The 26249-nt window shown below is 45.2% G+C and overlaps 1 protein-coding gene across 41 annotated transcripts in view; it reads left to right on the top strand.

Annotated features, from left to right (window-relative positions):
* Positions 1-3923: 3923 nt before the first annotated feature.
* The window catches only part of RIMS1 (regulating synaptic membrane exocytosis 1), a 423063-nt gene continuing 400737 nt past the window's right edge, over positions 3924-26249 (top strand). For 14 of the 41 annotated variants that reach the window (XM_074991019.1, XM_074991025.1, XM_074991017.1 and 11 more), the window contains exon 1: positions 3924-4485. In XM_074991019.1, coding sequence (XP_074847120.1) covers positions 4322-4485 — 164 coding nt within the window. In that variant the 5' untranslated portion in view covers positions 3924-4321. The remainder of the gene's footprint in view (positions 4486-26249) is intronic. The other 27 variants (XM_074991029.1, XM_074991061.1, XM_074991035.1 and 24 more) reach the window with 3 other exon arrangements.

The raw sequence follows: 26249 nt of genomic DNA, 5'->3' as shown, positions 1-26249 counted from the left end.
ACAGTTTCTCACCATCCTCTTCAGAGCTCCCCTTCAGGAAGCTGAAGGCTGCTATTAAATTACCCATCAGTGTTCTCTTCTGTAAGCTAAACAAGCCCATATCATTCAGCCTGTCCTCATAAGTAATGTGCTCCAGCCCCTTAATCATTTTTGTTGCTCTTCGCTGAACCTCTTCCAGCACTTTCACATCCTTTTTATACTAGGGGGCCCAGAACTGGACAATATCCAGATGTGGTCTCCCCAGTGCAGAATAGAGGGGAACAACCACTTCTCTAGATCTGCTCAAAACACTCCTCCTAATGCACCCTAATATGCCGTTAGCCTTCTTGGCTACAAGGGCACACTGTTTACTTATATCCAGCCTTTCATCTGCCATAACCCCTAGGTCCCTTTCTGCTGTACTGCCGCTTAGCCACTCAGTCCCCAGCCTGTAACAATGCTTGGGATTCTTCCATCCCAAGTGCAGGACTCTTCACTTCTTCTTGTTGAACCGCATCAGATTTCTTTTGGCCCAATTCTCCAATTTATCCAGGTCACACTGGATCTCATCTCTACCCTCCTATGTATCTACCTCTCCCCCTAGCTTTGTGCCATCCGCAAACTTGCTGAGGATGCAATTCAGTCCCTCATCCAGGTCATTAATAAAGATGTTGAATGGCACCGTCCCCAGAACTGAGCCTTGCAGCACTCCACTTGAAACCAACCGCCATCCAAATATTGAGCCATTGACCACTACTCATTATGCCTGACCATCAAGACAGCTTTCTATCCATCTTATTGTCCATGGATCCAACGCATACTTCCTTAATCTCTCTAATATGGAACTTTCTTTTCTAGCAGTATCTGAAATCCAGCATGATTTTATTTAGACACATAACCACTTTTCATGGGTGTGGCCAAGTTTTCCACGGTCCCATAAAGTTTGTTTACAGCCACTGTCATGGCTCTCAGTGTTCTGTGCTATTATTTAGATGTAATGTATCCCTGAATGACACTGAAGAGCTCAGCAAAGAGCAGAAGAGTTGGTAATGCCATTAGACAACATTGACTTCCCATAGTCTGGCAAATTCTCTTACCTGGCCCCAGTCAGTCCCTGAGCATGCTGGACAGTGAGGTCAACCTGTACCAAATTTATAATGGTACATGATACCTAAGAATTAATGTTACTGATGTATTTGTTGGAATGACACATAAGCCGTGTCTACACGTGCACGCTACTTTGAAGTAGCGGCACTAACTTCGAAATAGCGCCCGTCACGGCTACACGTGTTGGGCGCTATTTCAATGTTAACATCAACGTTAGGCGGCGAGACGTCGAAGCCACTAACCCCATGAGGGGATGGGAATAGCGCCCTACTTCGAAGTTGAACGTCGAAGTAGGGCATGGGTAGACGATCCGCGTCCCACAACATCGAAATAGCAGGGTCCGCCATGGTGGCCATCAGCTGAGGGGTTGAGAGACGCTCTCTCTCCAGCCCCTGCGGGGCTCTATGGTCACCGTGTGCAGCAGCCCTTAGCCCAGGGCTTCTGGATGCTGCTGCTGCTGCAGCTGGGGATCCATGCTGCATGCACACGGTCTGCAACCAGTTGTCGGCTCTGTGGATCTTGTGTTGTTTAGTGCAACTGTGTCTGGGAGGGACCCTTTAAGGGTGTGGCTTGCTGTTGAGTCCGCCCTGTGACCCTGTCTGCAGCTGTGCCTGGCACCCTTATTTCGATGTGTGCTACTTTGGCGTGTAGACTTTCCCTCGCAGTGCCTATTTCAATGTGGTGCTGCGCAACGTCGATGTTGAACGTCGACGTTGCCAGCCCTGGAGGACGTGTAGACGTTATTCATCGAAATAAGCTACTTCGATGTAGGCTTCACGTGTAGACGTAGCTATACAGTCCAACCATAATTCCTACCCGCTTGCCAGTCACTGCTTGTTTGATTGTATACACTGACATTCCTTTAAGGGGCTTGGAATGGACAACAACAATCACTTGATGATTACCTATTCTGTTCATTCCTTCTGGGGCACCTGGCATTGGCTACTGTTTGAATACAGGACCTAGGGCTATATGGATCTTTGGTCTGAACCAATTTAGCTGTTCCTCTGACGTGAAATTCAGAGGTATTGACAGGCCTGCTTGTGGGAGTCACTTCAGCAGGAGAGACCAGGTAAATTTCTTTTACATGTGAATGAGGAAAGTTGCTATTTGCTTCTGGAGGTGACTGGCTCCTCAAATACAGATTACTCTACATCATACCCAGCTCCTTATAGCTTTGCAGGGCTATAATAGCCCCTAACTTTGCCAGACCATGAAGACAGCCTGGATGCCTTCTTTTTCCTTTGTGCATTCTCCTCTCCACTCCACTGAGCTACTCTATATTTAGCCATACCACTACTGCCCTCTCCATTCATTTACCTCCTTGCACTCAGCACTGTGGTATATACAGGTTCAATAACTCTGGACTGTCTACTGACAACGCCTTGAGTGTGGCTCCCTACAATCTAATTTTCGTGTCTGTCGGACATTTTGTTCTCATCAAGAATACCATAAGAAGCATGACACAGAGCAAAAAGCTATTCTTGGACCAGAATTATTAAAGGGTTAGCGACTACAGAGGACTGTTGTCATGCACCATCTTTGGCCTGTCCTGTCCAGCCTAGATGGTGAGTTTTTACATGGGGGAACAGCAGCCCCTTCCTTCTGGCTTTTGTAGTCATTTGCAGGGAGAGTTAATCACAGTACTCCAGTCTGAAGGTGATGAATGAATGGACTACTGAGGGTCAGCCTTTGAGAAGAAAGAATGATGTTTCTTGACTAGTCAGACATGGAAGATGTTTTCAGTGACTGCTACTGTTTGGGTGACCACAAGTAATGATGAATTTACCAGGATCCAGATAGTAGACATTACTTGGGTTGTGGATTGGCCTATACCTTCAACTAAGGGTGAAGCTATGATATTACCAGCTGTCCTATCCTTCATACACTGAGATTGCCTTTAGAATCTGCCCCATTGGAGGGAGGCCCTTCATGTCAAGAAATGCTTTGTTTTTTCCTCACAACCAGTCTGAACTATCGTATAGTTCAAGGCTGATTTTGGAAGGGTCAGCTGGGAGAGACTAGGAAGCACAAGTGAGGTCCATTTGAAGTGGGGAGCCTACTGAAAGTGTAAAACCCACACCAAAGGCAGCAAAAGACAGGCCAGAGAGGTAGCTCTGTGGTTTGAGCATTAGCCTGCTAATCCCAGGGTTTTGAGCTCCATCCTTGAGGAGCTGACTGAGCGGTTGAGCACAAATAGATTTAAAAAAATCCAACATGGGGCTTGGCCCTACTAAAAGGGCAGGGGAGCGAATGCCTACAGTCCCTTCCAGGTCTATACATATCTCCATATATTTATTTAGTTCATGCTGCTGCTGGGCTGCAATATGGGTGCCAGAGGAAAAGATCTACAATTTTTGTTGAAAGAAGAGAAGCCAAGAAATGGCGAACATACGACTGGGTCAGAAGAGGGACCCTGCTGGAGTACCTGCAGCCTAAGTCATAGGAGTCTGGGCTGGGCCCTTCCCGGATGAGGAAAGGCTGGGGAATGTGTGTGAACAACAGCCCCACATCCCAGGGAAGATGCAGGGCCAGCCCAAGGCTGGGGAGCTCTGGGTGACAGCCAGGTGAGGTGCCAGCCTGGAGCCCTGCTTGACAGAGAGGCAGCGTAGGGAGAAAGGGCTGAGGCGCCGGTGGAGCCTGCACAAGGTGGGCAGGGAGCCTGGGAAGGGTCCGCGGCCGTTAACGAGGTGGAGGAAGAGCTCAGGGGAGCGTATCCTGCCAGGAGCGAGTCTGGAAAGGGGCGGCCCCTTCCCAAGCCCGGGCGCGCGGGGTGGGGTGGGCGGTTCCGAGCCCCGGACTCCCCAGCCGGCGGGGCTCAGCGTTAGCCCGCATGAGCAGCGCCCGGGAGCGGAGCGCTCGGACTCCGCCTAAGTGACACCCAACTCCCCCCGCCCGTTCCTCCCTCCTCAGAGCAGCGGCGGCGGCGGCAGCGGCAGCCGCCCTTCGCCTCCAGTCCCGGGCGCGCAGCCTGCGCCCTCGCCGCCGCTCCCGCCCGGGGAGGATGGGCTGCAAGAGGCAGCCGGGCAGCGCCAACCCTCGCTAGAGCCCGGCAAACAAAGGCGGCAGCCGCCGCGGCCGGGCCGGGCTGGGCTGGATGCGAGCGACCATGAAAGCCTGGGTCTCCGCCTCCTCCTCTGCCGCCGCCGCCGCCGAGCCGAGGGCTGCCCTGTGAAGGCGGGAGGCGGGACGGGCTTTGCCTCGCCGCGGTAGCCGGTGCACGGCCGGAATCAACATGTCTTCTGCGGGGGGGCCCCGCGGGCCTCGCCCCCCGCCGGTGCCGCCCCCGATGCAGGAGCTGCCTGACCTGAGCCACCTGACCGAGGAGGAGCGGAACATCATCCTGGCCGTCATGGACCGGCAGAAGGAGGAGGAGGAGAAGGAGGAGGCCATGCTCAAGTAAGCGGCGCCCGGCGCTGCCTCGGGCGGGGCGGGAGGCGAGGCGAGGCCTGGCCGGGCTCTGGCCCCTGCCCCGGGACACGCCCTGCAGAGCCCCCGGCCCTGTGCCGTCCCAGCCCGGGCGCCGCCTGCCGGCCCTGTGGGACCCACCCGCGTGGAGCGCGGCGAGGAGCCCCTTCCCCCCGCCCCGGGGGAGCAGAGGGATCCCTGGGGCGCGGTGCACGAGGGGGCTCTGCCCTACTGGGACCTGCCCCCCGCGTGGGGAAGGGGCGCCTCTGGGCGGGGGCTTTAAATCCCGCCCGGCACGGGAGGGCGATGGGTGGGGCTTCCCTCGGCCCCAGCCTCCCAAACCCACCGCGCGGCCCCTAGCTGGCGCCGGGCGCGCGGAACCTCGGCCGAGGAGCGGGCAGCAGCCGGCCTGCCACCCCCGCAGGGCTGCGCCGGCGGGGCTCCTCTGCCTTCGGCTGCTGGCCTGCGGGCGAGGCGGCTTGCGGTGGCGGGGCGTTGTGATGGGGGCGAGCCCGGCTCCTCTCGAGGGGGAGCTGTGTGGGTGGGCTAGCGCGAGGGTGGGCGGGTTGGTGACACTGTTAGTTGCACGGGGAATTCGCGTGTGGCTGGGTGCCATATTTGGCAACTAGTCTCTCTCCTGCACCTTTTGTCTCTTTCCTTCCTTGCAAAACAACACCTGTGTGGCCTCATTTTCTAGCCTCCTCCATTAGCAGCAGGCTTCAAAGGGAATGGTCCTCAATTGCCTCCTGTGAGGGATGAAACTAAACAGGTTGAAACTGGGGCCTGAGGAAGAGGATCAGATTTTTCTCTTCCTCTATCCGCCCCCCGCCCCCAGGCCTATTCACTTCTGGATGGAAATGGCAGAAGAGGTAACTGATTACACACAAAGCACTTAATGTGGTCAGGAACCTTTCTAGCCTGTGTAAGGTGTGTTCTCCTGTTCCCTTGTGTGTTTTTGGGAGGATAGGGTTGGTTGGTGGCTTGCACAAAAGGTGTGACATGCTGCATCAGAAATAATCAGTTTAAAGAAGTGTGTTCCAGTTTTGTAGTCTACAGTGTTACTATAATGGATGGAAATATTAAATCCCTGCATTCTCTTAACTTCTGTGTCATATATTGCAAACAACTGGAAGCTGAGGGCAGTGTCTGATTGTGCTGTTGCCTCTATCCTTTTAGATCAGTGCTGGGATTTGTATTTCTGTGGTAGTGGCTGCTGCTGCTGCTAACTGCAGAAATGTACACTGAGGCACATGAGCTAGTGATGCTCATTGCCTGGGACCCAGACTAGGCATGGGGGTGTGGCACTGCGAGCTGTGATGGGGTTGAAGAATACAGTTCACTGCTGCTGTGCTTGTAATACTTGGGGTGTGGTCAAGCCTTTACTTGGGTTGAATAAGGGCAGGATTGTGTCACTCTACTTAGCCAATGTTGATTTACTTGGGATTGGTCCTGCTTTGAGCAGGGATTTGGACTTTATCTCCTGAGATCTCTTCCAACTCTGTGAGTCTATGAATGTGGGGGTAAAGCATTCAGAGTCACTTTTGGTCTCTCTTCCTCCTAAGAGAATTGAAAGGAGTTGCTGGGCAAATGCTATAAACTCCATATCCATTTTCTCTATCGTCTATTCTTCTGCCCAGAGCTTCTTCCATATAAATGTTTAGGCTTTAGTCTGTGGCAAATAGTGTAAGTCTCATGACCACTGCAAGAGTGAACTTTTTGTCATTACTTTTTTTTCTAGTACTACAATTGTTCAGGCGAAGTAAGAGATTTCTTCTTTACTGCTTTCATATTTACGTCTCTGAAGCCTGGAACAATGTTTAAATTTTTTTCAAAGGATGTGGAAATCTTCAAAGCTTTTGCTAAAAGACTGGGGGCATTGAGCAAACTTAGTATTTTAGCAGAAGCCAAAAATTGCTCTTTGTGGATTCTGCTTGAAAATTGGGTATTTCTGCACTGCTTCAGACACATATTCAAAGGGTTTGTATTTGGTCCATGTGACAATGTTTTCGAAGATGGCTGAATAAGAGGAAAGGCTCCTCAGGCTGAGAATAGTGTGATTTTTAGATATTCAGCCCATAGTCATAGAATGAAGGGGGAAAGCCTTTAAACTTTGCTATAGAGCTATAATGGCAAATAGATCTGGCATTGCTTGAGTATTTGAGTAAAATAAGGCTTTTTTTTCTGTTTGGAAAATAAAAGAAAAAAAGGATATAGTTATGAAAATGATTGGGGGCCTATTATGTTGGACAGCCCTGGCGAGGCAGCCGGGCTCCCACAGCATGGCACTCTGACCAAGCAGCACAGGTGGGAGTTGGGATAGAGGGGCACTTACCTCTCACAGCAGGGTGAAGGGCCATGTCTCCAAATTGGCCACTGTTTTCCTGCTGTGCCTGCCCCCAGTGGTTGCTCTGGCTGGATCTACACTCACCCAAAAAGACTGAACACCTAGGTTTGATCTTCTGGGGCGCTGTTTTGCGCATGTGCGAAATGGCGCATTCCAGAGTCAGTGTCGATCCCAGAACTCCTTGCGAGTTGGCAAGGATTAAGGAATGCTAACAGGATGTGAGCTGGCAAGGATTAAGGAATGCCAAGAGGAGTTCTCCCATCGGCATTCTGCAGTGAAGATTGGGACGAATATCAACATCTGCAAAATCAATTTTTGGGTACACAATTGGCATACCTAAAATTGCATAGCAGCCATCAATATTCAAGGTAAGTGTAGACCCAGCCTCTGCCCTATTGCTCTTCCTGTGCTTGCTGCCCCCACTGGTGAGTGTGAAGTATGTCATCTCTTCTGTTGGTGCCCTCCCTTTTCATGTTCTGGGAAATCTTATGATTCAGGTATTTCCCACTTTCCAGGCACAACCAAACTCTGATCTTGGTTCAAGTTAGGGTAAGAAGAAGCTGTGTAACAAATTTCATGGCCATAGCTCTTACAACTTACGAGGAGTTCTTGAACCAACATAGCATTGACAGACAGATGCACTCTTAAAATATATAGTAGACCATCGGTTTATGGGGTTTAGGTCAGAGGCAGTAGTTTTTGCTAGCTATGATTTTATATGTTGTTCAGAACTATTACATCTTCTAGAATCATCGTACTTTTCTCTATATGGCCAGTGCTGCGTTTTTTTTCTGGCACAAGAATTACGCATTACACATCTATATCCTTATAGGTAGGATACTATTCGGAACAAGAATTTCTTGCCCAAATTTTGCAGAGAAGTGTATGCATTATACATATGCATATGATAGTGCTGTCCATGTCATAAATTTCACAGCCATATTATACATGGTGAGTCCTAGACCACATTACCTGCCCACTATCCATTAATCTGTCTCCAGCAGGATTGCTTCTAACATTCCAAATGTCTGAGCAGCTTCAAACAGCCATTGGTTTTCTTTTTAAAACAATCTGATAAGGAAATATTTCCTTCCACAGCACCCACATCCCAAATGTGGAGCTTTCTCTCAAAGTAATGCTGGTCTGAGATGCCAAATGGTAAATATTCATTTTCGGATCAGTGACTTGTTTAGTGCCCCAATATCTCAGTATGGAACATGGATGCACAAGAGGGCAGGAATTAAGGTTGCATTGACAAACGTAAATCTGGGCATTTCATAATTTTTGAGTGCTTGACTTTGCAACCTAAATAATATTTTAAATATAGTTTTATTGTATGTAATATGCATGCAAGCTTTCTGCAAAATGGGATTTAGAGCTGAACACCCTTTAATTTTATAAAGTCTGGAATGTAATATTGGATCCAGATTCCACTGCTGGCTCCAATCTCTAAAGGAGATCAGAAATTTTCAAAGCTGTAACTCTCTAACACCCTTTACACATGGTTTCACACAGGGTAAAAATAACTCCTACTTTAGTGATATTATTCAGGAACCCTGACTAGATGATCACAATAATGCTTTCTGTCCTTAAAAATGTTTTTTGTTTGTTTCTTAATATCTAACCTTCTTTTTCTTTAGTGTTATGCAGTGCTAGGTATAACTCTCAATTATCCAGAATATTTGAATGTCTGGCAACCTCCCAGTCCCAGGGCTGCTAGATATGAAAGAGTTTACTGTAGTTCTAAAATACTTGGAGTTTCAGTGTGTCTTTAGTCTGCAATGGCTGTACTTGGGGAAACATTTTATAAGATCTCATCCAATTAGATACAAGTTTAATTCTGTTCTTTGTGCACAGGTATCTCCGAAATCTCAAATTATTGGCAGAAGTTTGCGGCTGATCATGACTAGGGCATTTATACTAGATTCTTTAATGATAGCCAAATGCAATATCTGGGGATGCATGGATAACTCTGCAGGTCTGTGCTTCTGTCACTTAAAGACATTATTTAAGTCTTACCTTATCCAGTGTATATTTGTGGAATGTTTTTCCTTAGCATATGCCTAATTTTGGAATAGTCACAGAGAGGTAGCTGTGTGAGTCTGTCTCTTCACAAAACAAAAAATCAGTCATGTAGCACTTTAAAGACTAACAAAATAATTTGTTAGGTAGTGAGCTTTCACAGGGCAGGTCAGCTCATCATCTAATAATTATTTTGTTAATCTTTAAATTGCTATATGATTGCTTTTTTGTTTCATAATTTTTGGAATGTAGGCATTGAATGGGGTTTTTAGCCATTCCTTTAGCAGTCATAACAGATTATAGAGAATGGGTTGCATCATGAGAACATCTACACTGGGTCAGACCAAAAGTACATCTGGCCCAGCATCCTGTCTTCCAACAAAGGCCAGTGCCAGGTGTCCCAGGGAGAATGAACAGAACAGGCAACTACCAAATGGTCCATCCTCTGTTGAATGTCCCAAACTTTGGGCAAACAGAGGAGGAGGAGGATGATGATGATGATAATAATAATAATTAATAATATCCTGGCTAATAACAGGTGTTGAAGGATTGTCTTGCAAGTGGGACTCTGTTTTGATTCTCTGTATATAAAATTCAAATATCACCCTCAAAATATGTTAACATATGAGATGCTGTTGTCCACAGAGTTTTGAACACACAAGCTATGAGCCAAATATATTTTTAGCAGTACAGAGATGAGCAAAGCTCACTGTGATTTTCAGTCATGACATACAAAACCATTCATATGCTCTCCACTCTGAAGACATGAGGAAATGAACAACTGCATCCTATTAAATGATTGGGTGCTTGACTTCCCTATTAGTATTCGTGCCTGACTTACTCACTATCACTTTGACTGTATCTTGTCCTTTGCTCTCATAGGACCATATGCTCTTGGTCTTTGTGAGCAACTCAGTGGAATCCATTGTTAGCTCTGCTGCAGATTGAAAGGAGTGCTTGACTATCATCTCTGTAGTGAGCCTAGATGTGCCTCTTCTAGATGTCACCCTAATAAATGCATAAATGGTTAAAACTACAGTAAGGTCTCAACATTAGTGAGGGTTCCATGTTGAGAAGCCTCGTGAATGTTGAATTTCGTGAATATGGCAGCCTGCCCCTGAGCCCTGGGAAGCGGTGGCTGCCAGCAGCCCTGGGCAGGAGCCCTAGGGGAAATGGCAGCTGCCAGTGCTCCTGCCCAGGGCCCCAGGCAAGTGGTGGTTGCCGGCCTGGGGAAGTGATGGCTTGGCTGCTTGCAAATAATTGAATTCGCGAACATTAAGTTCATGAATCTTGAGACCCTACTGTACTTGTTTTGGAGGCACTATTCTTAGAACAGAAAGGAATCATGAACCTGGTGATGCACCCTGCAATGGGGCATTGCCCTGCATGACATTGGGTGATGTGGTAGAAACACTATTTCAGTTTCCTCTTGCTTGTTTATAACTTGGTTCCAGACCAAATTATTTAACATTCCCCTGGCCTGGCAAACAATGTATTAAGTACTTATAAATATACAATTTTCTTTGTCCCCCCCAGGACCAAATTCTTCCCCACGTTAAGGGATTCAACAACCCTCCTTCGTGGCATTGTTCACTGCTTCTGCCTTGGCAAGGGCTTCCTCAGCCTTCCCTCCTAGAGGTGTGGAATTGTTAAGGCTAACTGCACAAGTCCAACGGTAGCTGGCTTCCAGCCTTGCTTCGCAGAGCCTCTCTTCTCTTCCAGTTGGGTTCAAGATTCCCATAGCCCTCATGACATGGCATTCTCTTCTCTAAGCTAACTACCCACTTACTCTTCCATTTACCCCCATGGTTCTCCAGAGGCTGCTGATTTTAGCTACACAGCCTGCTTGCCTTGGCTCAACTTGTTACTTGTGGACCTATCCCCTTTTAATGGGCTATTCACAGTGGGACAGTCAGTTTTTGATTTATGAGTGAACTGTGCAGATCAATAGTTAGTGTTGAGGCTGTTCACAATCCCTCTAATACCTGAACTGTGTCAGATTTTGGAGCTCTATTGTGTGGTTCTGAAGGCAGATGGGACCTATTAGGACAGTGATAATGTTCTCTGTATTTAGTGATTTGGTGATGAACACCAATTTCTGGGTAGAATCAGTGCTCTCCTATCACAAGTCAATCATGCATTTTAAATGCTTTAAATCTAAGAGTTATTTTTACAAACTTAATTATGTGTAATTTGTCAGTACATTGCTCACAAAATGAAACAAAATCCATCCATACTAATAGCTTAAGAGTTAAAATATGGGCCGTATACTCACATGAGAAATATTTGCAGGATCAAGCCTTTAATATTTGGAATATTTGAAATCTGATACTGAACCAGTTTATTTCAAATAATGTATGTGTGTATTTTGCAACAGCGGCTTACAGATTTTTGAACATATAGGGTGTGTCTACACTAGCTCCCTACTTCGAGAGAAATATGGTAAGTAGGGTGTCAGGAGATGATTAATGAAGTGCTACGGTGCATATGCAGCACTTCATTGAGCTAATTCTCCCCCTCAGCAACTTTGAAGTATTAAACTTCAAAGTGCCAGCTCGCGTGTAGCCACAGCTCCCCCTCTGGTACTTCAAAGTGCCTGGGCAACTTTGAAGTCCCTTTACTCCTGTTCAGAATGAGGAGTAAAGGAACTTAGAAGTTGCCCAGGCACTTCGAAGTACAGGTGGGTGAGCTGTGGCTACACGCGAGCTGGCACTTTGAAGTTTAACACTTCGAAGTTGCTGAGGGAGAGAATTAGCTCAATGAAGTGCTGCATATGCACCGTAGCAGTTCATTAATAATCTCCTGACACCCTGCTTTACTAGCTCCTTACTTGGAAGGGAGCATGGTTACACACAGCCATTCTGTCCCGTTTCTAGCCATTACGTGTTGGGTACTGGCAAATGCTGGTAGTATAAAGCAGTGTCTGATTCCATTTCAGTGTATCCTATATAGAGCAGTATAAACAAATCACTGTATGAAATTTTAGTTTGTACTGACTTTGCTAGCCATATTTGTGTAGCCTGATGTAAAACTAGGCAAATATATTGATAAGTTGATATATCCCCTGGAAGACTTGGGTAAACCTAGGGGTATAAGTACATCTGGTTGAGAACCACTGGTATAAAGTATAGTATATGTAAAGCATTCAGTCCTATGGGGAAAAATACATAGCTGCAGTCCAAACTCAACTGCAGATACTCAGTCAGGAGCGTAAAGTGTAAACACTGATAGCACATGCAGAAATCTTCTTAGAAAAAATGCTAAGGATAGTAGCCAGAGTAATGTATTATTTATGTTCATTATTCTATTCTTCTAGATTTTTAATTCACATTTCATGTGAAGGTATTTGCAAACTAAAGCTACATACTGTTTCACATGTTTGCAATAGTCTTTTCATAATCATTTGACACAGAGGCCAGATTTTGTTGAAGCAAGGTTACGTGCATGCGTGCATGTGTGTGGGTGGTGGGATATAATAAGGGCAGAAAGCTTGAATGGTAGCAATCCAATAATCAATACTTTTACTTAATATAGCTGAGTATATTCTTTGTTGCTGTTGTTCATTTATCGAATAACTTTGTATCCCAAAATAGCACCCACAGTATAAACATAGCCTTAGATAGATGCACCCCAGGGTATCTAAATTATGCTTTCCAAACCCTAGAGCAGATCAGGATCAGGAGGGAGTAAAGTAATTTAATGCCATTTTAGCACCCTCATCCCCGGGACACTCTCAAAAGTATGGTATAGAATCTCATTTATAAAGTATAAGTATAGTATCTGTACACTTAAGACTTAGAAAGGGTACTTGTGCGACCTTTCCATGTGGAAATATGAACAAGTCATTTCCTGGGCATTAATTGTAATGTTCTGTTGCCTTATTAAAACTTAAAATATTTAGAGTGCACCATAGATGATCAGCAGCTGGAGATAATTAACAATAACTGCACTTCAAGTGGGATGGATGGGAGGCATTGTCTTTTGCTGGAAGATGGGGCATACCTCTTTAAGGGCACAGAGGCATGGACATTCTTGCATACACAACTCTAACTAATATCTTTCTGCCCATCCCTGGGATGAACAGAAGAGAGAGGGACCGGAGAAGCCCTCTTTCACCCAGATCAAGTGGTTCAGTATCCACTCTTGAAAGTGGCAAACTATGGGATTCGGTCTGGATCCACTGTGGGCACTCCAGTAGCCTCTCCCTTCTTTGGTGGCCCATGAAGGATTTTTTTTTTCCCACACTGATTGGCCAAAGTAGACAGGGAGGTTTTTCACCTTCCTCGCATCTGCATTTGGTAAGGTGGGGTGAATGTCCAGTGCAAGTACTCTGTAAGGAAGGGATACAGTGATCAGAGATGTGGTTTAGTAAAGGACTCAATGGGGTGTTTGTTAAGAGAATGGAAAAGAGGGTAGGGGAGTTGGGGCTGATATGATTGGCACAGAAGAGAGCCACCCCCTTATAATCCACCTTAAGATGCATTTTGGCTGTTTGTGGGTGTGGCAGCAGGGTGGCGCTAAGGTTTCAGAAGGTAGTTGGCTGGGAACCGTGATAAAGAAGTGGGTAGGGGCTGACAGAAGGCCAGAATGGTTATGATATTTCCTGTACTGTGCCCTTTTATCTGCCAGATACTCCCAGAGAGTTCATAACAAAGTTCCAGCCTAATTAAACCACACCCACTGTCTCCTGTCCTCCTCGTAGTAGAGCTGGACCGTATAGCCCAGAGATCATCTCACTTCAGACTGTAGTTTGGCCAAATGTAACAAGTTAATGTCCTGATCTTGGAAACAGATGTGCTAGCGTGTCCTCTTGACTACACTGTGTGACCTTAGTCAATCTCCTCCCAGGCACAGGTATCACTGGAAGCGCATTTGTTTATAAGGTCTGGGCTTAAGTGTGTTGGGCAGTAATCACTGTATAAATGGGTGACTTCTGGGGTAAATTCTGGATGTTACAATAGCAAGCATGTGTCCCTCTGAGTTATTACTGAACCAATGCCCCAGATGTGTATAAAAGGGGGATGGACCACTTGTAGTAATTAGATACATGAAAGCATCTTGCAAGAGCAAAGCTATGGTCTGGGTCAATCCAGTTTAATTAAAACATCCATAAAAAGATAGGTATACAAATATGTTTACTTGTATATGCTATTTTTTTATTTCCACTGTGAGTCTACATGCTAGTTTTTCATTGTGCTGCTAGACAAGTGCTGCATTCCATGCCAAAGGGGGGAAATTTCAAATAGGCCTGAAGTTATTCTTTTATTGGATATGTAAAAATTTGAAAATTCTACTTGGGGACTAAAGGCACTGTATATTTTTCCTGTGTTTCAAGACAAAATTAGATATTGATTTTTTTAATGTAAAATCTATTTTAAGAATGTAGGCATTTGGTAACATATTATGGTTTTTATATCTTGTGTTTTTATATGATTCAATATTGATTGCAGCTTTAAATTTACAAAAAATAAACCATGATATATAATCTCTTTACAACTTATTTTGCTTATTTTCCATGTACAAGTTAATGTAAAAGCAGAGCATCATGCATTTTAAAAAGTAAAATTTAAAAACTTGAAACTTATTAGAAAACTTTAATTAAAATAAGAATCAACATGAATGTAAGTGGACTGATGACTCAGGGAAACAATAATGAATTTCAGATCCAGCTCCCTCTACAGTCTCATTTTTTTCATGTAGTCATCATTAATGCTCTAAGTTTGTTACTATGTGAAGAGTTGCAATGGGCTGCATGAAATAACACAGTCATTTCAGTTCCTGCTGGACACAAGTACATAATAATCACACCTCCTGTGCAGTGTGTATATGAGATCAATGGGGGGGGAGAGAGAAGTTTTGGGCAAAGTGTCAGCCACATGTAGATAACACACAGCTGCCTCTTTCCTCAAACCCAGATGTTGAATCTGATTTCCTAGGATTTAATGTTGATTGGGAGCCAAATGAGTGTAAACAGTCTGAGGCTTATTACCAGTAAGGAAAGTTATAATGCTGATAGGGTGGACAAAGGACTTTGAGGAGGATATAAGTGAAAATGATACTTATAGTTGTGGGATTTTGTACAACTTTTATTCAAGGTGTTTGCAATTTGGGGTGATTTTTTTTTGGTTTTAACTGCTTCTGGAATTTCAAGTAACTTTGAACAAGAACACCTGTTTCCTTCTGCTCTTGGATCAGTGTTGGCAACTATTCACTCAGCTCAGAGTCTTGTCTAAGTGATCCATGACTTCTCTTGCCTTCAAATAGATTACAGGAACATCCTCCATATGGGCTTGTGCGTGAAGACAACTTGCAAGCTTTACTAAGAAAAATATGTGGCCACAGCAAACATGTTGTGCCCTTTCTGTGTGGGACGCCTGGGCTTCCTTTTCATTTTTGGGTACATGTTGACTTTCATCTGCAAAGTCCTGTGGCTTGCATCCCAGATATCTGTTAGACTATCTTCCTTCCCATGTATTGCCATACACACAGGCTGTGTCTGCACTATCACCCTCCTTTGAAGGAAGGATGGTAATTAGGGTGCATACGCAGCACTTCATTAAGCAAATTCCCCCGGGGCAACTTCAAAGTACCAGTGGGTGAGCCGCGGCTAGACATGAGCTGGTACTTTGAAGTTGTCCCGGCACTTCGAAGTACCAGCAGGGGGGAATTTGCTTAATGAAGTGCTGTGTATGCAGCGCAGCACTTTATTAATAAACTCCCAATGCCCTAATTACCATCTTTCCTTCGAAGGAGGGTGGTAGTGTAGGCAAGCCCGCAAGGTATTAGTCTCCAAATACAGATGACAGGGAACTTGTGCCCATGCCACTTCAGTGACAACTCCTTGGATCTGGAACTTGACAGACAGAATTTGCCCTAGAGAGCTAAAGCTTGATGATCTTTAGGGCATGGTCCAAGTTCTCATCTCGTATAACTCTTTCTGCAGTACTCCTTACTAGGCAGTCATTTTCCATTTTGAATGTGTGCAACTGATTGTTCCTTCCTAAGTAGAGTACTCAGCATTTTTCCTTATTGAATTTCAAACTATTTACTTCAGACTTTTTCTTCAGTGTGTTCAGATCATTTTGAATTTAAATCCTGTCCTCCAAAGCTCTTGCAACCTCCCCTAGCTCTGCAAATTTCATAACTTTACTCTGTGCCATTATCTTAATCATTGATTAAGATATTGAACAGAATTGGACCCAGAACTGATCCCTGCGTGATTCCACTTAATACACTCTTCCAGCTTGACTGTGAGCCACTCCATCTAGGTTATTTCCCTCATTTGTTTATGAGACAGTTATGCGAGGCAGTATCTGAAGCCTTTCTAAAGTCAACATATACCGCATCTACTGCTTCTCTGCTACCCGCACCAGCTTGTTTCCCTGTCCAAGAAAGCTGTTAGATTGGTTTGACATGGTACATTTTTGGCAAATTCATCCCAACTGTTTCTTATCTCATTATGTTTATTAAACCCAGGAGTCCAGTCTCCAGAGGCTTTGTTGTTCGGGGTGTTGAGTGCAGTGCCTCATGCCTTGTTTCTTTGCCCTTCTAGGAGCTGCCAGTTTAACACCTTTCACAACTACTGCAAATTAACTTTACACATTATTTTTAAAACCTGACATGTATTAACACTATCACCTTGGAAGGATGTTCAAAGGATATTTTGTAATATACTTATGCTTGAAAATTACCCCAAATGTTGATAATATACAGCTGTCTTTTTCTCAGGTGTGAAAGAGTACCGGTAGGCACAAAGTGCTTTCTTATGAAATGTGTGTTTCGTTTTAAGGAATTTCTCAATTGCTTTTGTTATAGTTTCTCTAGGGGTCCTAGCTTTTCCCCTAACTGGTCCTTTTCAAATTACCTGCAATTTGATCAGTGCTTATACTCTTAAAGTCAATTTAAGTTATCAGCCCTTAAATGCCTTTAGACAAGTTAGTACGGAGCTGTTCCCCCTTCACTATCCTAGGCCTTTCTGGTACCCCTTCTTTATAGCAGATCATATTTTCTTTATTGGTCACAGCTGTAGGCACATATCTCCATGATTGGCAGTTCTGGCAGCTGTGCGGGGGTGTGATCAGGCTGCTAGTCTGTGAGCAGGGAAGACTCTCCTTTCCTTTCTTTCTCTGCTCAGTATGGGGTTTGTAAACCCCATTACAGATCTCAATTTTATATATCTTACAATTGTTCAGCTTTTCAGTCATAATGTGCAGGCACATTATGTTTAGCCTGTAGCCTGGTTTTTCAAATTTCAGGAAGAAAAAGCAATTATTCCTCCTCTTTTACCCCATTCCAGTCATTGTAATCATTATGAGTTCCTACAAAATGAAATCCCAGAAACAGAGTTGGCTGAAAAAAGACATTCTGTACTTATTGGTATTTTATTTCTGTTTAAAAAGTGAGCTTTCAGTAAAAAAGTAAGCTAATAGAAAAGCATTTGCAGTGAGTCTTCCAATGCTGCCGCCTCTCATAAACTCTGTTACTAATGGGACTAATTATGTGAAAATCAATCAAACACTCAAAAAAAAAAAGTACGCATGCTGCTAAATTATGTCTAAGATGCAAATTAGGGTTTCTGTGTGGTCTTGTCATTGGGCTTAGTCTTTGACTGGTTTAATTCTAGCTTTGCCCACTTACACTTCAGGGAATTGGACTGCTTTGTGAAATCCGTTGGAGTGAGATATACAGAAATGGCCTAGTGGAAGAAAAGACAAATCAGTGGTTTCTAATTGGCATCCTAACTGCTGCTAGACCTGTGAACAGTATCCTTTTGGTTTTGCTTTCCAAATGACTTGCCAAACCATGTAGCTTTGAGCTAGCTGGAGTGGAAAACAAATAAATAAAAATTTACTCTCATTTATAAATTTGACCTCATTTGAAGCTGAACATGCTTAGCATGTCTGAAATTCCGTCCGTTAGTGAGGTGCTTGAGTATAGATTTATTTGCTCCCAATTTTAAAAATATTGGCTTTTTGGTCTTCTCCTGCACTCCCCAAATCCATCCCATCTGGAAACTGAGATCACTCTGCTTCTTTTGGGAGACTCTCTAGTTTCTCTCCTTCTACCATTGACTACTGTGTACCAGGAGGCAGCCTTGGTAGAAGCATCTTGACGGCAAATGGCCACAGAGTAGGGCAACATCAAAGCGGAGACATTAGTAAACATAAACCTCTTTCTCTCAGTGTTGCCAGCTTTTATGACATTATCATGAGTTTAATGATACTGAGATTGATAAACGTTTGACTCTGTTTTGTGAAACTTTACCCTTATCAGGAATGGCTTCCAATTTTTCTTTATTATAACAGAGACTGAAGCCACTGGCTGCCCTCAGGTAACCCCTATTTTCCTGTAGCTTTTAGAGGGGTGAGTAAGGGTTTTCTTAGTAACTATGAATGCCATTTTCCATTCTTTGCAATGGGGTTAAAGCCAGATGGCCCTAGGAAAGATTATGGCTCCTTAGGTCACCACATAAGAACAAGTAAAGGAATGGGATAGTATGGTGGTGCAGGTAGCATGACCAGGTGCCTGTTTTTTCAGCTGGCCCCTCTGATCAGTGCTGCCGATTGGGCTGTTAATAGTCCAGTTGGTGATGCTAAGGCAGGCTAGTTCTTGGCATTGTGCTGCACCCGGGAAGAGGCCAGCAGGCCTGGCTCCTCAGTGGGAGAGTTTATGGGGCTCCACACACTGCTCCTGCCCCTAAGCATCAGCTTCACACTTTCATTGGCTAAGAACTGGCCAATGGGAGCCAGGCAGATGATGCTTGTGCACAAGAGGTGTGCACAGCACCTCCTGCCCCCAGCCTAGGAGTCAGACTGGTTGGTCACTAAAAGGGCACAGTGTGGAGCTAGAACAGGCAGAGAGCCTGCCTTAGCTCCACTCCACCATTGACTGGGAGACGTCTGAGGTAAGCCCAAGCGTCAACCACCTGCCCCAGGTGTGAGACCCCTAAACCCAGAGTCCTCTCCTGCATCCCAAACCCCTCACCCCCTGCCTCACTTGAGAACCTGCACCCCCAGCTAGAGCCCCCAGCCCTCCTGCATCACAACTCTGTCCCAGTCCAGCGTCCCCTCCCGCAACCAGAAACTTTCATCCCCATCCCCAGCCAGAGTCCTCACTTTCTCCTGCATCCAAGCCCACCATTCTACTCCAACGGAAGTGAGTAAGAGTGGGGGAGAGCAAACCACCCAAGGAGGGGAATGTAGTGAGCAGGGGGTGGAGCCTCGGAAGGGAGTGGTGTAGGTGCCTCAGAAAGGTAGCACTAGGGTGTTTTGCTTTTGTGCTTGTAGAAAGTTAGCAATCCTAAGTGCGGTGCACGGGCTTGTGGCGGCAGCAGGGAAGAGGAAGTACAGGTTATTGTTGGATGCAGGGGGCAGGTAAGGAAGTGTGGGTGACATGAGTGGTGAAATGTGATGGGTAGGGATGAAGAAGGAAAAATCTGAGGGGCAAGTGAAGATAAGGGTTAGTAAGGTACAGTAGAGGGACTGGAAACTGTAAGATCCTGGAAGAGGAATGTGGGTGGGGCAGCTGCCTATCCATTTAGGGAGGGAGTCAGAGAGGGAACAAATGGCACCTCACCACACTTGTTGCTGTGTTAGTCCTCCAGACTAGCCACACCCTTTTCTGGTGAGGAGGAGGAAGATGGTGAAGAAAGGAACACTTACTCGTTATACAGCTCCTCAGCTACTCAGAGAACTATCAGAGTAGGTCCTCTGAAACAATGTGGAAACTGTGAAGAAACGCATATGTGAGGTACAGACATGCATGGATGCCACCATTAATGCTTTTTCCACCACAATGGCTTTATTGTGCTCCTTGACCTTCATACAGGAAACATTATTTTAGACATCTGCTACTCACAGAGACAGATGAGACGTGTCCGATCAGTCTCGATGGATAGATCTTCTGAACCTCAGGCAGAGGATTTTGAAGAGCAGGAGGAGTATCTGGATCAGGAAGTAACCCCACCAGACAGTCTTTCTTTATCCTCTCTGAGTGAAAGTCCTTATGCCTCCACCACCCACAACGGCCGAAGATTTTAAACAATTCCAGGAGCTATTTAAGAGGATTGCTGACCAGCTCAAGATACCCCTGGAAGAAGTTTGACTCCCAGCACAAACTGCTAGACATTTTACAAACATCAGCATAATTGAAAATTGTGCTCTCCATAAATGAAGCACTTATAGGTTCAGCCAAGATCATCTGGCTGACCCCCACAATGATACAACTTGCTTGTAAGTAGGTGGACAAAGACGTAGGCGTGTCCACTCAAAGAACCTACATTTTTGTTTTCACATCCTTCTCCAAGTCCTTGATAGTAGATGCCATGAGGAGGCACTCTAGAACTACTCCACGTGACAAAGACTGGAAATGGTTAGACCTCTTTTGGTGCAAGGCCTATCCATCAACAGTTCCGGAAGTCAGAATTGCTAATTATGATGCGCTGATGGCCAAATATAATTACATTAGTTACTCTAAGATATGAGTTTGATTAAGTCCCTCATGAGAAAAAAGAACAATTCAAAGCAGTCTCCTCCTTGCTCAGGTGGTCTTACAAGCTTCATTGGACACAGCTGGCATAGCCAAAAGATCCATTGTTATGGACATAGTCCTGTGAGGGGCTTGATGGGTCCAACTGAGCCCACTGATGGAGGGGAAAAAGGAGCAATTGTCTAGGGGTCTGGGTGATTTAAAAGGGCCTGGGGCCCCAGACTCCCTCCTTCACTCCAGTGCACTGCCCCAGCTTTGAGCCTGCACCCTCTCTCGTGCCCAGAACCCACGCCACCTCTCGTGCCCAAACTTTCTTTCAGATCCCACATGACCTTGTGCACCCAGACTCCCCCCCACAGCATGCAACCTGCACCATCTCACACACTCCTTCCCCACTTCAGTTTGTTAGTTAAAGTGAGTGAGGGTGGGGAGACTAAGCTGTGGAGCGACCATGGGGCAGGCCTTAAAGAAGGGGCTGAGCAGGGGTGTGAACTCACAGAGGCTGGGGACAGGCACCGTGGTCTTTGGATTTGCACAGTTAGGCCGTTGGCAACCCTGCCAGATGGGCATGTGCTGGAAGAGTATACCCAACAACACAGCTTACTGAGTGACAGCAGCTCAGCACTGTCCAAATGTTACACAGACTGTGTCTACTCCTGTGCAAGCATGGCTTGTGCAGCTGGACCCATTGACTGCTCCGCAGCGTGGCTCAGAGTTGTTGTCAGTGGACTTGGCTCTACATCTCTAGGTTTCCAAAAGAAGTACATGGTACTGGAGAGGATCTTTCCGTTGAAGGCCCAAAATTATTCCCAGCCAAGGCCAGTGACTTCTTACGATAAAAGATCCCAGGGCAAGCCTTTGGTCTTTGTGCAGGTGTTTAAATGCTTAAAGAAGGAAGCTGGAGAAATTCCATTAAGTTCAATGAATCAGGCCTTCATATCAACCACAGAGACAATATGACAAAAATGGAGACCGAGGGCGGATCCCTTCTCATGAGTACCTTTTACAACAGGAAATAAAGTACCTCCTGTACTTGGCTGCTGTAGAGTTAGTCTTGACACAACACAGAGGGAAGGACTTCTAATCCCACTACTTCTTAACTGAGAAAACGAACAGAGTGTGGAGCCCATTCTTTACCCAAGGCAACTCAAGAAGTTTGTAAAGCTTCAGTAGTTCAGGATGGTCATGTTAGTAATGATAATCCTGGCACTGGAACAGGAGGACTGATTCTCAGCCCTCAACCTCCAAAATGCATAGTTTTTCATCACCAGGCACACGACTCATTTATTCTGGGACAAGATGGCTACCAGTGCAAGGTGCTGCCTTTCAGCCTCTGTATAGCTCCTAGAATGGTCTTCAAGATTTTTGCTGTGCTGGTGTCACACTTCCTCAAGGAAAGGGTCGTGATTACCATTATACAGGTTTATCCTTGTCCAGTGGTTTTCAAACTGCCAGTCAAGACACCATTTTAATGGGGTCACTAGGATGACTCACATTTGCTGTGGCCAGGGCCAAAGCTTGAGCCCAAGGACTTCAGTCCTGGACTGTAAGGCTCAGTTTACAGGCCTTCTGCTTGGCTATGAAGCCATTGGCTACTGCTGTAGTTCACCTTCCCAGGCTGATTGGGATCAGGCTTCAGTCCCTGACTTTCTGAGGTCAGATAGTATTTTTTGTTGGAAGGGGAGGGGTCTCAGTGCAATTAAGTTTGAGAATTTCTTCTCCTGCTCCAGTCAATCTGATCACCACTATGGAAACCAGCCCACAGATATCATCCAGGATCTGCCTACAACTGTTAGGTCAGATGGCAGCATATTTTTAGATAAAATTCAACCTTTTATGGTATTAGTATCTGTGTTTTTTAGCTAAATTAGGATCTGTGGGCAGCTCTGAATATAAACGAAGCTGTACATTTCAGCAAAAGAGATTTTAAAATCCCATTCACATCTTCTGATAATTTGTTCTATTGTTTTATACTCTGAAAGCCTGACATACTTTGACCTACTTCTTCCTTAAGGCATAGAAACTGAAAATCTTTTCCCATTAATTGTAAAGAAACCTAAAATAGCAATTCACAGGACTCTACCTTTGATTTTTATGTTCCATTTCTGTTAATTTTCTAATTACTGTAGAATTGTATTGAACTCCTAAGACTGGTGTATGAGATTCATTTTGTGCTCATGTACTGAAGCTGCTTCTATTAGTACTTTCTAGTCCCCATTTGGCCCTTAATTATACTCCATGATTCTTGGTTTGGTGTGTAATGTAAGTATATATAAAAGAAACCAAGAAATTCATTTCTTTTTCAAATCAAAGCAGTGTCAACTTTATATCTTGGAGGTCCAGGGCACTCTTTGAAGGAATTGCTGATTTAGTTAAAGGCTATCCATGCACACATTCCAAGCAATGATGCATTGACAATGGTTAAATTAGTGACTTCCTAAAAGTTCCCCCCTCTAAGCCTATGATAACTTCTCTGTATCAGCTGTGAGTGTGCTTCAGAGACTTGGGGAGTATGATCAGAGAAAGGCGGTACAGGTTGCACCTCCCCAAACCAGAATTCTCTGGTCCAACAATGTCTATTGTCCTGTAGGACCATGGGCGTTACTTACTGGATCAGAATGCCCCAGTTGGGAGGCTAGTAGAAGAAGGGCTGGCAGTGGGGAGACCTGCCAGGTGGGAGCCCAGTGATGAGGGGCTGGCAGCCTTGTGTAGGGAAAGCTGGGTGTTTGTGTCCATGGAGTTGGCAGCCCAGCCAGGGCTGGAGCCAGACTCAGTGGTGCCAGTGACTGGGGCAGCAGCTGGCAGCCTGTTTGTGTCCAGGGTTAGGGTTGGCAGCACTAGCTGAGCCGGGACCAGGGACTGGCTGGAGGTGGGAAGGCCTGAGTCAGGGGACCAGTGCAGTGCAGGGCCAGTGGTAGGGAGAGGCAGCAGGTGAGGGATGTAGGGGAGCAGAGGCAGGGGAGCTCCCTTCATCTGGCAGATTCCCTTATTTGGGACCAGTCAGGTCCTGAGGGTGCTGGATGAGGGAAGTGCAACCTGTAGTTCCATTTGTCAAATGTATTTACACTAAGTTGCACTTTGCTGATGATGTTTATACTTTGTGCTAAAAAATACATTGAACATATTGATAGCATTAGTCAGAGTTTTCCTGATGTGGAAAGGGGAGAGAATAATCCATGCAAGAAATTTTTTTGTTACAATCAGGTTTGGTTGAAAGGTGCACTTCAGGAGTATTACTTGGACCCCAGAGTTGTCATCGCTAGGCAGAGACAGTTTGGCAGTGTCCAGAGAGAAAGGAAAGGGAATGGACCCTTTGAAAGGGAACGGACTTTCTTTGAATTAGAATATCACGTGATCCCAGGACAGGCTGGATTAGACCAAAAAGCATGATAACTTACTGAAAACAATAACTTACATGAAGTCTCTCTTTGTTAAAGAATAAGGATCTGTTCAGGCAGAAAATGTGTACAGCATTCTTGTTCACACGAGCACTGAAAGATTTCAAGTGTACAGTAAAGATTTCAGAAGACATACAATACCTGGGTACATTTGGTTATGTTGGAGTCCTGTGAGTTTTCTTATAGTGCTATATGCTGGTTAAGAACATCATTATGAACAGAATGGGAATAACTGATCTATTTGGTATCCTGAAACGTATTGATTACATCGTGTTGTAAGTTTATATAAGCATATGTATAGCTTGCACATTTGTCTTTCAGGAAGTGAACATATGTAGTTTTCTGTACTCAGTAATGTACTGTAAGTTAGAGCTATGACATATTGGAAACAAATCCTATGAATAGGAAATTGGATTTCTTAATTGCCTAGTTATTTCTTGTTTTTCACTTCCCATACATTTTTACAAATGGAAGGGACAGAGCTGAAATTGGTTGGTGTTATTCTGAAGCTGGACTCCTCTGAAATACTTTCAACCTTTGTCTTTTCAACTTTTTTTGTTTAACTTGGTCACAAAGTTTGAATCAGATTGGCATACCAAATCTGGAAGAAAGCTCTGCTTCAGTAGGCTTTACAGGGCACAGTAATGCGGGACTGAATTTCTCCTTCAGCAAGATCCTAGAAGATTTCAATGAGGCAGCAGCTACCCACTGTGAGGGTTGCATTCCCATGCACCCTCGCATAACTCAAATTTCACGTGAATTGGGGAAGCTTTTTTCCCAGCAGAATGCACGTTCTGCAGCTGGAGAAGCAGCAGGAGCACCTGGGGCTCCTTTTGAAAGGTAAGTTGTAGGGTTGGGGGGGCAGTTGGGGAGGGTTAAGCCTGGTGTTGGGTTGGGGCCATGGGAGGGGGCAGAGGAGTTAAGTCTGGGTGGGGTTGGGTTAGGGATGTAGGGGGGGAGGGAGGGAGTTGAACTGGAGCCACTCATGGGGGTGGTAAGCCAGGGGGGCAGGGGGTTGAGCCAGAGCTGCGCACAGGGGGTGGTGAGCTGGAGCCGGGCCGCGGGTGGTTTGAACCAGAGCCAGGTGAGGGGTTTGAACTGGGGCTGTGTGGGCTGGAGGGGGCATGAATTGCGGCTGGGATGAGGTTGAGCCAGTGCTATGGGGAGCAGGATTTTGAGTTGCGCTTGACTCACATTAATACGAATTAAGAGCAACTCGAAATCACGCATTTTGAGGTTTTACCATAATATAGGAATGTTTGGTGTAGGAGAAATGAGAGAGAGAGGGGGAGGTTTTTACCTATATAAACTTTAAATGTTCAAGAGTTTTACATCTAGCAAATATGTAATTTAATGATGACGTAAAATCTTAAAGGAAAAAGCAAAATTATTTGTTACATTTCTTAGTGCGTTATTAAAGCTAAACTAATATATAGTACCAAAGACTTTGATATTTTAGGAGTGGATAGTGCATTTAAAAAGTAAAGTACAAAGTAAATATTGTTCTTAGCCACTCTAAGACCCCCAAGCTGGTGAAGTGAGTCTTCGAACCCTCATTAAAGCTAATTTAAAAAAAAAAAAAGCAGTCATGAAGCACTTAAATACTAACACATTTATTAGGAAATGTGAATGTGCTTTCAGAGGTAAGACCCACTTCTTCACATTTTCAGATGATGAGAATGTAGGCAGAAGGTTCTCAGGATTTCTCAGAAATGGGTACTGTGAGAGCAAGGTGACCTGCAATGGAAATTCGAGACTGAGATTTTCAAATAAGTTTTAATTTATTGATTTTTTTTTCCCCTAATGGAATTTGGGGGCCTAACTCTTTTTGACTTCTTCAAAAATCCCAGCCTGGATAAATAGTCAATATTTATTTTGCAGTAAGTATTAACTCAAACAAAAGAAGAATGTGCAGTTGTGAGGCTGCTAATCCTGTGTGGAGTTTCTTGGTGAAATCAGGCCCTCCATTGAAGTCAATGACATAATTCCTTTGGTTGTCAATGTGGGGACAGGATTTAATCCTCCAGTGGTTTACTGAAATGCTTAAGAACAACTCCCAATCACTAAAAGAGAAATGAAAGGTTGTACAGGATGGCCTTGAGTACACTACAGGTTGCGCCTCATAAAACCGGCACTTTGATCCCACAACATCCCTCATCCGGCAGACCAAGGGATGTTCCTGGATCAGAGAGCCAGGCCAGGAGGGCAACCAGCTGACAGCCCTACCGGGGAGCAGCAAGGCTGGGGCCAGAGGACATGTCCACAGGAGCTCTAGGACGGGCTGGAGAGCCATCAGAGGACAGCGAAGGACTGGGTGTGGGGAGGGGAGAGTATTAACCGCCCTGATTCAGCAAAATCCCTCGTTTGGGACCACTGAGGTCCTGAGGGTACTAGACCAGGGAGGTGCAACCTGTAATATGTTTATGGTATTTTCCTACTATTTCATGACCGCTGGCACAGCTCTAGCAGTGACCCGTTAATGGTGGGAACAGTAAATAAAGACA

Source organism: Carettochelys insculpta, chromosome 3 (genome assembly GCF_033958435.1).
Source record: "Carettochelys insculpta isolate YL-2023 chromosome 3, ASM3395843v1, whole genome shotgun sequence".
Classification (NCBI taxonomy): Eukaryota; Metazoa; Chordata; order Testudines; family Carettochelyidae; genus Carettochelys; species Carettochelys insculpta.
The sequence above is the reverse complement of the archived record's forward strand: the minus strand, read 5'-3'. Positions and strand labels throughout refer to the sequence as shown.